Here is a 12,789-nt window from a genome sequence, read left to right on the forward strand (position 1 = left end):
CCTGTCAACGTGTTGTTTTTGCTGGCACGAGAGGGCGATTACACTCAATGTGTTCACATTTTGACCATAGGCTTTGTCAATGACCTTTATAGTATGGGTAGCTTTGATATTATTTATTGCTATCATGTAACTGCATGATTGTGTATATGTAACGATACACAAAGCATAAATAATGATATAAATATACTGATTGAGCTTATAATAATATGAGAACTATAGCCAGGTCAATTAAGGACTTAAAATACAATTTTGTGTCCTGATTTCATGGATAGTAAGTTGGTTCCTTTTTCCTAGTTCCTTATTCCTTATTCGAATAAGGAATAAGGAACTGTTCCTTATTCCTTATTCACGCGTAATATATTTGTTATATGGTTTTAAAGAACAATAATTCAATTATTTATGATGTAAAGCAAAACAAAATAACTCGAATGTATTGACTTTATGTATTACGTTACATATTCATGTTTCATCTTCGCGCTTTCATAGGATTTCTTGTTTAAACCGAACCGATATTTTCTAATTCGAATACTAACTTCACATCAACAAAACCAAAAGCATATACTATTATTTTACATGAATGTAATATAAAAGTGATATAATGTACATTTAAACATGTTTGTTTTTATTTATAATCCAGTTCCTTATTCGCGGCTAAATAAGGAAAAAGGAACTTGTTCCTTATTCCTTTTTCAAGCCGAATAAGAATCTTGCATTTTCTAAGTTAAACATTAATGAAATTGATCCAAAATTAACCACATATAAATAAACATATTATTTATATATTGGTTGTACATGTTAAATACTTATTGCAATATATTTCTACTAAGTTTTAAGTGATGATAATCCAGTTCCTTATTCGATTTGAATAAGGAACCAGTTCCTTATTCCTTGTTCGCACTGAATAAGGAACTGTGTTATTATTAAATAATACTAGGTCTAAACATATTACATTAAATATTTTTAACTTCGAACCTACATAAACCATGATTTTCATCGACATTTAATATTATATGGTTAATTTCAATTTATGTTTGAGTAAGGCAATACAATTTCCTTATTATCGTCTTCATATTGCTTGTTTTAAGCGTGTATCGTCACATAGAATATAAAAAGAAATCTGACAGAATACGTCCATATAACATATTCAAGCTTAAATAACCCACACACCTTCTAAAATATAACATATCCGAAAGTTATCGTCCGACATACAGGCTTCCGAATAAGGAACTAACTTTACGCCCATTCCTTATTCAGAGGCCATAATTTCAGATATTTTAATTCGGATCATTTTAGAATAGCACAGCTTTATATTTGTTATTATTGGCGATTTTTGTGTGTAAGATTTGTTACTTATATCTCTGTACAGTTCTTGAAGTCTTATCTGACCTGAACTTCGGTCAAGACTATATAACTGCTGAAAACTTAACATGTTTTAGATATATTGTTCCGTTTTCATACGAAAACTGTAACGAAGGGATATGATTAAGAATGCAAAATGATTTCAAAACGTCTCCATAAAAGAAAGACTGCACCGGAAGCAGCGGTCCAAGTGCCACTGTAAGACTGAAAAGTTTCATCCAAATGCCTCAATATTTTTTTTTATTTAATAATTGAAACGAAAAAACGCGCATTTTAGCTGTAAAAGTGTGTTTTCTTCTGATATTATTTTTAGTGCGAATACGCGTTTTCTCGCTCATGCAGACCGACGGTATATTCGGCGACTTTCAACCTCGGCACAGACGAATGCCAATGTTCCGGACAGAGTTGTTATCAGTGCGACGTCACTGATGTCACAATAAAGCGAGACTGAATCGGATGCAGCGGCCACGGTGCCTCTATTAGACTGGAAAGTTTCATCGAAATTCCTCTGTATTTCGTTGTTGCTGTTGTTGTTGTTTTTTCAATTAAAAACAAAAACTTGCATAGCTGTAATTCGGTGGTTTAATTTCAAAAGATTGTCTTTCTCCGAAAGCGCGTTTCCTCGCTCTATGATGCCTAGGTTACATCCGACCACCTTCAACATTGGCGCACGATTAAAAGTCGTGAGAACCGACAAAATGGCACTGTTTTCGGTGGTTATAAGTGATATCTTTAGATATTGCAACTGGTTTCGCTTTCCTTATTCAGCCGCGAAAACGGAACTAGGTTTTCATTACACAAGAATACTTAAAAGAAATGTACTGTAATAAATACATATTTTGTATTCCCAACCTACATATACAGTGATTTTCATTGATGTATGCGTCTCTTAATTCATAGTATTTTATTTGTTAAGTAAGAAAATACCAGTTCCTTATTCTATTTCTATTTCCTTATTCAAATCGAATAAGTAACTATGTTATAATTAAATACAACAAAGTAGAAATGCACTGCAATTAATATTTTTATACCCGTCCAACATATTTAATAATTTTCGTTGAGTTTTCGTCTCGTTGGTAATTTTGATTTATAATTTATAGAAAGAACATTCCAGTTCCTTATTCGATTTGAATAAGGAATAAGGAACCAGTTACTTATTCATTATTCAAACTGAATAATGAACTGGATAATCATCACTTAAAACTTAGTAGAAATATATTGCAATTAGAATGTTACATATACAACCAATATATAAATAATATGTCCATTTATATGTGGTTAATATTGGATCAACTTCAATGATGTTTAAGTAAGAAAATGCCAGTTCCTTATTGGATTTGAATAAGGAATAAGGAGCCAGTTCCTTATTCCTTTTTTGATCCGAATAAGGAACTAGGTTATGATTAAATGAAACATAGTAGAGATGTACTGCAATTAATGTTCTTGATACCAAACCTAAATTTACAATGATTTTCATTGATTTATTAGTCTCTTTGGTTCATTTTGATATTTTATTTAGTATGAAAACGCCAGTTCCTTATTCGATTTGAATAAGGAAAAAGGAACCAGTTCCTTATTCCTTTTTTTAATCCGAATAAGGAACTAGGTTATCATTAAATCAAACATAGTAAAGATGTACTGCAATAAAATGTTTTTGATACCCAACCTATATTTACAATGGTTTTCATTGATTTATTGGTCTCTTTAGTCATTTTATTAGTTTGTTTAGTATGAAAAAGCCAGTTCCTTATTCGACTTGAATACGGAACAAGGAACCAGTTCCCTATTCCTTTTTTAATACGAATAAGGAACAAGCTTATCATTAAATAAAACTTAGTAGAGATATACTGCAATGATTTATTGGTCTCTTTGGTTTATTTTAATAGTTAGTTTAGTATCAAAAAACAAGTTCCTATTCGATTTGATTTGAATAAGGAATAAGGAACCAGTTCCTTATTCCTTTTTCAGTCCGAATAAGGAACACGCTTATCATTAAATAAAACATAGTAGATATATACTGCAATTAATGTTTTTGATACCCAACCTAAATTTACAATGATTTATTGGTCTCTTTGGTTTATTTTAATAGTTAGTTTAGTATGAAAAAACAAGTTCCTATTCGATTTGATTTGAATAAGAAATAAGGAACAAGTTCCTCATTCCTTATTCGCACTGAATAGGGAACTGTTTTATTATTAAATAATACTAGGTAGAAATATATTGCAATAAATATTTTTAACTTTGAAACTACATAAACCATGATTTTCATCGACATTTGATATTATTTGATTAATTTTACTTTATGTTTGAGAAAGGCAATATCATTTCCTAATTATCCTCTTCATAAAACTTGTTTTCAGCGTGTATAGTGACATAGAATATAAAAAGAAATGTGAAAGAATACGTCCATATAACAAAATCATGCTTAAATAACCCACACTACATCTTAAATATAACATATCCAAAAGTGATTGTCCGAAATACAGGCTTCCGAATAAGGAACTAACTTTACGCCCAATTCCTTATTCAGAGGCCATAATTTCGGAACTTAAAATTCGGATCATTCTAGAATAGCACAGCTATATATTCTTTATTATTGTCTATATTTAATGTAAGAATTTTTTAATTGATATGTCTGATACAGTTCTTGAAGTTTTTTTCTGACCCTAACTTCTAGAGAAAACTTTCCGATAGCTGAATACCAGTCATGATTTAGCTATCCCATTCCGTTCTTATACCTAAACAGTAACAAGAGGATATGATTAAGGATGAAAAGCGATTTCAATGCGTCAACCAGTTCCTTGTTCCTTTTTCAATACGAATAAGGAACTATGTTATCATTAAATTAAACTTATAAGAGATGTACTGCACATAATGTTTTTATACCCTACCTACATAAACACTACATTATTCAGCCTCGAATAAGGAACTGGATTATAAATAAAAACAAACATGTTTAAATGTACAAGATTGCTTTTTTTTATCACATACATGTTAAATAAAAGTATATGCTTTAGGTTTTGTTGATGTGAAGTTAGTATGGATGATCGACCTACAGACCACAAGGTAACAAACACGCTCGATCAACCGACAACGAATCAGAACACGGATCTGGTCAAGAACATGTAGTTGTGGGACGGTGTTTAAGAATAAGGTGGGACTGAAGATTCATCGCACAAAGATGGGATGCGCACCAATCCTAAATCTGTTGCAACGCGCCAGGCAACTTGGTGAGACGGAGGAGGAGCTGGATCAGGATGAACACAACAGTGTTCAGAGCCTCCACGCATCAGAAGAGGGTGAGGTAACCATCGATAACGCAGAGAGGACTGAAGATTAAGCTGCAGTAGAATCTACAGAGCGGCGGAAGAAAGTGATGTGGCCCGCAAGTACAGAGAGAGTGAAGTCGAAGGCGTTTGAAGAGGAGCTGGAACTGGTGATGGAGAACGTCTTGAAAGGCAAAGTAGAGAGCAAGCTGCATGTCATGTTTGAGCTGATCTACACATTTGGAAAAGAACGATTCGGAACTGCTAAAGAGAAATTCGGACAACCCATGTTTGGCGGGAATAGAAGACTGCAGAAGATTTCAAACCTAAGGGGAGAACTCAGACGCTTGAAAAGCAGATACAGGCAAGCAGAGGAGGAGGAGAAACAAGGTCTGGCTGAACTGAGAGACGGTGTACGAAAGGAGATCCAGTGTTTGCGGAGAGCAGAGATTCTGCGTAAGAAGAGACATGAGAGAAGGCGAAAGAGAGCTCAGTTCACTAGCAATCCCTTTCAGTTTGTGAACCTCAATGCACAAAAGAGGAGGCAAACAAGTACATCAAAGATATGTACAGTGACAGTGACCGTCACAAGGAACTGGGCGAGTGCGACAAGTTGCTCACACCAGATGAGCCTGAACACGACTTTGATTGCGCAGAATCTAGGTTGCAAGAAGTCAAGGACATTGAAGAAGGCCAGAGCGTCTTCAGCACCAGGACTCAATGGAGTACCGTACAGAGTGTACAAGAACTGCCCCAAGATCTTGCTTTGGTTGTAGAAGCTTATAAAGGTTGTTCGGAGGAAAGGAGAGCTTTGCAGAGAATGGTTGAAGGCAGAGGGCTGTTCTATTCCTAAAGAAGAGGATTCATCAACCCTTGCTGAACGTGGAGGGGAAGGTACTCCTCGCTGTCCTTTCAAAAAGAATGACATGACCTCTTATTTGCTTCAGAACAAGTACATCAAAACAGCTGTGCAGAAAGGAGGATTACCCGGCGTATCTGGGTGCGTCAAGCATACCAGTGTCATCACCCAAATCATAAAGGAAGCACGCGAGAACAAAGGAGACATCGCAGTGATCTGGTTTGACCTAGCGAATGCATATGGTTCTGTTCCGCATCCGATGATACAAAAGACTCTACAGTTGTTATCATGTACCCATTCGATTTCGGCAGATGTTGCGGCACTAATTCGACAGCTTCATCATGAAATTTTCAACGAGGGCAAAAACCACTGACTGGCAGAGACACGAAGTAGGCATCGTTACCGGGTGCACAATTTCAGTGGTGCTGTTTGCCGCAGCCATGAATCTGATAGTGAAGTCAGCGGAAAAGCAATCCAGAGATCCCAAAATGACTTCGGGATGTATCCAACCACCAACGAGGGCATTATGGACGATATGACTATTACAGCAAAGTCGTACGTCGAGGGAAGGTGGATGCTGCAAGACATTGGCAAACTTATCGAGAGGGCCAGTTCAAACCCCAGAAATCAAGGAGCATGGTTCTGAGGAAGGGAAAGATTCAAGAGAGTGCAAGATATAGAATCAAAGATAAGCTCATCCCGACTGTTAAGGAGCAACCAGTGAAGTGCCTCGGGAATTGGTTTCGAGACTCGCTCAATGATCAACAGAGTATCAGCGACACGGTAATGCAAATGGAGAAATTGTTGAAAGATTTGGACAAGTGTTATCTGCCAGCAAAATTCAAGGCCTGGATTTACCAACATGGCATCCTACCACGCCTATTGTGGCCGCTGCTGGTGTACAGTGTACCGTCATCAACAGTGGCAGCAATGGAGAGGACAATAAATTCATTCCTCAGGAGGTGGATGGGATTGCCAAAGAGTTTCACCAGCCTCGGTTTGTACTGCACAGGCAGCAAGCTGCAGATACCTCTCAGATCACTGACGGAGGAATACAAGGTCACAAAGGCTCGGAAAGTCATCATGCTACGATGCAAGTAGTGATGAGAAGGTTAGAGAAGCAGGAGTGCAGGTCAACACCGGGAGAAAGTGGAGGGCTGACAAGGCAGTGGAAGAGGCTGAGGCTCGTCTTCGGCACAGCGACATTGTCGGTAATGTCGCACAGGGGCGACTAGGTTTCGGATGCGTCACCCGTTCGCAGTGGAGCAAAGCCAGTGCAAAAGACCGACGCATCCACGTGCAGGAAGAGGTTCGCCGAATGGAGGAAGAATCCAGGCTCACCAGAGCTGTTACCCTACGGAAGCAGGGAAAATGGATGAACTGGGAGGGAGTACCCCAGAGGAAGCTTACATGGAATGCGATCTGGACCATGAAAAGCGACAGACTTAGTTTCCTGCTTAAGTCTGTCTACGACGTGCTGTCAAGTCCAAATAAACCTAGTGACTTGAAGTCTCGCTGAAACGCCGGATTGCAAGCTCTGTGGATGACCAGCGAATCTGGAACATGTCCTGAGCTCATACAGCCCTATCTGATGGCAAATACAGATGGCGTCACGACAGAGTTCCTGCTTCAATCGCCGATCACCTAGATCAAGCACGAACAGCGCAGAAGACGACCAACAAAGGCCCCTTATTCATTTCCTTTGTCAGAGCTGGAGAAGAAGGGGCAAACGCGCATGTGGGATTCTTGGCACGGCAACAGATTGGAGAATGGAAGCAGACTTTAATAAACAGCTGAAGTTTCCACTGGAGATCATCGTGACAAGCCAGAGACCCGACATAGTACTGTGGTCAGATGCATCAAAACAGGTTGTGATGGTGGAGCTAACAGTACCATGGGAAGAGTGGATCGAGGAGAGCTTCGAACGGAAGCGCGAAACGTACCAGTCTCTCACAGATACCTGCACAGAGAAAGGCTGGAAGGCATGGTGATTTCCGGTGAAGGTGGGCTGCAGAGGTTTCCCAGCGCAATCTCTGTGGCGCTCTTTCAGCAGACTGGGGGCTACAGGACAGGTCCGGAAACGGGCCATATCGGTTGTTGCACGTGAAAAGGAGTCTGCTTCCTTGTGGCTATGGTGGAAGAGACAGAGAGGAGAAGTGGATAGGGGGACATAGGGCAGTTGACTAGCGACTGGCCACCGAGACCTGGCAGATGAGGAAGTGTAGCGGAGGTATTATCTCCTGTCTGGAAATGTATCACTTCCGGTCGGCACACAATAGGAGGACGTAGTGGGACAGTGCCGAAACGTCCGATGAATATGGCCCAACGTGATGAAGGAGATTGTAGCAGCACCACGGCTGTATCTGACATCTTCGAATTAGAAAATATCGGTTCGGTTTAAACAAGAAATCCTATGCAAGCGCGATGAAGAAACATGAATATGTAACGAAATACATAAAGTAAATGTATTCGAGTTATTTTGAATTGATTTACTTCAGAAATAATTGCATTATTGTTCTTTAAAACCCTATAACAAATATGTAACGCGTGAATAAGGAATAAGGAACAGTTCCTTATTCCTTATTTGAATAAGGAATAAGGAACTAGGAAAAAGGAACCAACTTACTATCCATCCTGATTTCATGAAGAAATGACCATGCATGTCCTAGATTTCAAATTCAAGGCCCTTGTGTGACACATTGGTAGCATTACCGTTAAACTGTTACCAGGCTAATGAAATTAGTTTTTATTGAACTATCTACGGAAATCTAAATCAGGCACTGATTTTTCTTGTTTTAATACAGTCATAGATCAGTTGTGGCCTCTGGGTAATGACCAATTTTTGCTTACTTGTCACACCCTTAAAACTTTCCACACGTCTATAATAGCAAATCTGGATTTAGGCGATCTTCAATGGTACATTTAAACTTTAGCTCTGTTACAAGAGTGCTGGTAAAGTCCAGTCACATATTTAAATCTAGGCCATGTCAAAATCAAAGTGTCAAAGACAAATGAAAGATGCGTTCATTAATTATTGTCTAGTTGTTTACTACTGCTGTAAGTTTTTATATAATATGACTGATGAACATCATGTGAGAGAAAATTCACATTATCATTGTATATCAGGTTTAGCAACCTTTTAGATAACAAAGTATGCTAGTTTTCAATGTCGCTTCTGGGGATCAAACCCGTAGGGCTTTTAGGAAGATTCTGAAATTTTCGATCCCTTGAGAGCAACCAAACCAAAAATTAAGTCAAATATTGCCGACTCGGTTTTTTGAGTCGGTTCATGAGGGATAATGGAGCTTGATTGGTCATTGTCGGCTCTGGTACTACTTACATGTACCCCGGGTACTCTTAAGTATACTTACATGTACCCTGGGTACTCTAAGTATACTTACATGTACCCCAGGTACGGTAAATAAACGTAATTGTACTCGGTCCATATTAGACTGTACCCGAGTTGTATTCGCGCCCAATATCCGATGTCGTTAAACGTACAACCGATTATCTTAAACACACTTCTCTTCAAAAAACACTGCATCAACATGCTTTTTGAGTATGTGTTCCGATAATCTAGAGGCCATTCTACAGAAAATTGACATAAATGTGTATACAATATATAATTATTACAAAAAATAGTCGACAACGACTGATTTAGGGTTAAATTTCCCGGGTACATTTTAGTATATTTACCGTACCCGGGATACATGTAAGTATACTTAAGAGTACCCGGGGTACATGTACGTAGTACCCGAGCCGACAATGAACAATCGAGCGATACTGGAAGGTGCAACATCTCTCACGCCCCCTAGCATCGCCTTTAGCAGTATTCAATTCTCAACAGGAAAGTGCTGGAGTCATTGATCCCGAGGGACAAGAAAAACAATTGATTAATGTTCGAAATAAATAATTTGATTAATGACAATTCTGTTATTTGAGCCAGGTCACAGGAAAAGCACAGTCAAATCAGTATCCAACTAAATTATTTGTTATTGTCAGAAAAACGCTTTTAAGCAAACAGCTTTCAAGCGACTGCTGGCTGATCTAGATCCAAACTGGCCACAATCGCCATAATGTCTCTTTTACTGTGACACAGTTCATTTAACTTTAAAATGATAAAAAGTACTAACAGTAAGAAAGAGTACTAACCAGTAAAGAATTTGAAATCAATGTTGAATCTCAGGACAGCTTGGTGATCTGCAAATCCCCGATGAAATGTTGATATCGGGTATCAGAGTCATTCAATAAGTCGCAAAATGCTCGAATACAATTTATAAAGCACAATGTGACTTATATTGATAACTAAAAATACCAGTAATCAGTATGCCAGTTTTGCCGTGTCAAGCTGTTACGATCAAGAAAGTCCTTCATTCACATCGAGTATATATCCTTCGAATTCTAACTATTGTTGTCATAAGCGGAGATTTAGTGAATAAATAATTCATCTATCCTAAATGACAGCTTCTAAATAGCGAAACAAGCCAATGTATGAAGAAAGAAAGTTTTGAATCGAGACTCTCATTAAGGCGGCCATTGTTGAATGTTGAAACACGAACGACAACTCTGCTAGGAGAATGTTATCAATGCTCCTACGAGGTGGCGTATGCAAAAGGGAAGTAACTGAAAAATCGAGTTATCTCAATCGGACTAGCTCGGTCTTTTACATAGGCCGCCATTGTGAAATTTTTTAGGATGGTTATCAAACCTTGGACGATGCTGTTCGCATCGTCAAAAAGTGGAAGCGTGCCGAGGCCAATGTTTCATCAGATATACTAGAGAAAGATTAATTCTATGTAAATAATTTTAATAGTTCGGCTGTTTTCGGAGAAAACCCGAAGTATGATGTATTGTCATAGCCAGCTCGTCGTGTCGTGTCGTCCGCCGGCGTCGTCCTAAAACCTTAACATTGGCTCTACAATCAACGTGCTTCCATCTATAAATTTGAAACTTCTTATGTAGATGCACCTTGATGAGTTCTACACGCCACACCCATTTTTGGGGTCACTAGGTCAAAGGGAAAGGTCACTGTGACCTCTAAAAACAAGAGGGCATGAAAGGCCCAAAGTCGCTCACCTGAGATAACACGATATTATGGGACAAATCTTCTGACCAAGTTTCATGAAGATCGGAAAATAAATGTGGCATCTAGAGTGTTAACAAGGTTTTACTATAGCCATATAAGGAAAAATGCCCCGCCCCCCTTGCAGTCATGTTTTTCAACCAACCAGCATCATTTTTGAACTCGTCTAAGATATTATCGGGATGAATCTTCTGACCAAGTTTCATAAAGATCGGACAGTAAATGTGGCCTCTAGAGAGTTAACAAGATTTTACTATAGCCATATAAGGAAAAATGCCCCACCCCTTGTATAGCCATGTTTTTCAAGCAAACATAATTATTTTCGAACTTGAGGCCAATCTTCTGACCAAATTTCATGAAGATTAGACAATAAATGTGGCATTTAGAGTGTTAACAAGGTTTTACTAAAGCCATATACAGCCATATTAGGAAAAATTCCCCAACCCCTGGTGGCCATGTTTTTAAAGCAACCAAAACGATTTTCGAACTCATCCGAGATATCATTTGGACAAATCTTCTGACCAAGTTTCATGATGATCGGAAAATAAATGTGACCTCTAGAGTGTTAGCAAGGTTTTACTATAGCCATATAAGGAAAAATGCCACTACGGGGCTATGTTTTTCAACCAACCGGCATCATTTTTGAACTCGTCCAAGATATTAGTGGGATGAATCTTCTCACCAAGTTTCATGAAGATCGGACAACAAATGTGTCTTCTAGAGTGTTAACAAGATTTTACTATAGCCCTATATAGCCATATAAGGAAAAATGCCCCGCCCCTTGGTAGTCATTTTTTTTCAAGCAAACGTTACCATTTTCGAACTCATCCAAGACATCAATAAGACAAATCTTCCGACCATATTTCATGAAGATTGGACAATAAATGTGGCCTCTAGAGTGTTAACAAGGTTTTACTATGGCCATATAAGGAAAAATGCCCCGCCCCCTGGCGGCCATGTTTTTCAACCAAAGGGCATCATTTTTGAACTCGTCCAAGACATTATTGGATGAATCTTTTGACCGGTTTCATGAAGATTAGACAATAAATGTGGCCTCTAGAGTGTTAACAAGATTTTACTAAAGCCATATATAGCCATATAAGGAAAAATGCCCCGCCCCTTGGCAGCCATGTTTTTCAAACAAAGGTTACCATTTTCAAACTCATGCAAGATATCATTGGGACAAATCTTCTCACCAAGTTTCATGAAGATTGGACACTAAAGGTGGCCTCTAGAGTGTTAACAAGATTGTACTATAGCCATATAAGGAAAATGCCCCGCCCTTGGCAGCCTTGTTTTTCAAGCAAAGGTTACCATTTTAGAACTCATCCAAGATATCATTGGGACAAATCTTCTGAGCAAGTTTCATGAAGATCAGAAGATGTGGTCTCTAGAGTGTTAACAAGGTTTTATTAAAGCCATATAAGGAAAAATGCCCCGCCCCCTGGCGGCCATGTTTTTCAACCAACCGACATCATTTTCGAACTCGTCCAAGATATTATTGGGGTGAAACTTCTGATCAAGTTTCATGAAGATCAGACAATAAATGTGGCCTCTAGAGTGTTAACAAGATTTTACTATAGCCATATATAGCCATATAAGGAACAAGAGGGCCATGGTGGCCCTGGGTCGCTCACCTGAGTACTTTTAACGTTAAGCAAGGGTGTTAACGTTGTTTTGTGAAAAGAAAGGGTTTGTTGCTTTGGCAGATACATACATATATGCGTTATAAGTAGTTTTGTGTGTAAATGTTTTTAAAATGAGGACAGTTATTTAACCATTTACAACTTAGATACGTAATTTGACGCATTTGTAGTCCCTTAGAAAATAACATTTAATTAAATACCTTTCTTACCAAATTCAAGTTTTAAAGGCTTCATTTCCAAACCTTAGACACTGATGAGCAGCAAACAGCATAAAACCTGAATAGACTGCGAGTTACTCGCATGCTGTCCTGGTTTTATGCTGTTTGCACATAGCCATTTTCACTTTGAGTGGGAAAGGGTTAATAATGTGCATCAGCAAAATAAAATGGAAGTACTTTTTTCACAAATTGTTGTCCAGCTTTGAGATCATGAGATAAGCATCTCAGCATCTTTTGATGTTATAGGGGATGACCAGTTACAACCTGTTTTACAAGAACAGCTTTAGATACAGAAAACAACTGTATTTTATCAATATATTTAGTGTTTTGAAATAGATTTTGCATAATTAAATACAAT

The 12,789-nt window shown here is 38.2% G+C and overlaps 1 protein-coding gene across 1 annotated transcript; it reads left to right on the forward strand.

The window, feature by feature from the left end:
• Positions 1 to 4,735: 4,735 nt before the first annotated feature.
• LOC127872384 (uncharacterized) lies at positions 4,736 to 6,585 on the forward strand. The gene is made up of 4 exons (XM_052415716.1): positions 4,736 to 5,081; positions 5,165 to 5,355; positions 5,402 to 5,625; positions 6,033 to 6,585. Exons 1-4 carry the CDS (start codon positions 4,736 to 4,738, stop codon positions 6,583 to 6,585), a joined length of 1,314 nt encoding a protein of 437 aa, XP_052271676.1.
• The last annotated feature ends 6,204 nt before the right edge of the window (positions 6,586 to 12,789 follow it).

The sequence above is a fragment of the Dreissena polymorpha genome, chromosome 3 (assembly GCF_020536995.1).
Source record: "Dreissena polymorpha isolate Duluth1 chromosome 3, UMN_Dpol_1.0, whole genome shotgun sequence".
NCBI lineage: Eukaryota > Metazoa > Mollusca > Bivalvia > Myida > Dreissenidae > Dreissena > Dreissena polymorpha.

Excerpts from the sequence above, each read along its gene's own strand:
- LOC127872384 (XM_052415716.1), top strand. The coding sequence starts at position 4,736 with ATGTGGCCCGCAAGTACAGAGAGAGTGAAGTCGAAGGCGTTTGAAGAG. Across the intron at positions 5,082-5,164 it reads GCGGAGAGCAGAGATTCTGC|AGGAGGCAAACAAGTACATC; the intron begins GTAAGAAGAGAC and ends AATGCACAAAAG. Across the intron at positions 5,356-5,401 it reads CCAGGACTCAATGGAGTACC|AAGCTTATAAAGGTTGTTCG; the intron begins GTACAGAGTGTA and ends CTTTGGTTGTAG.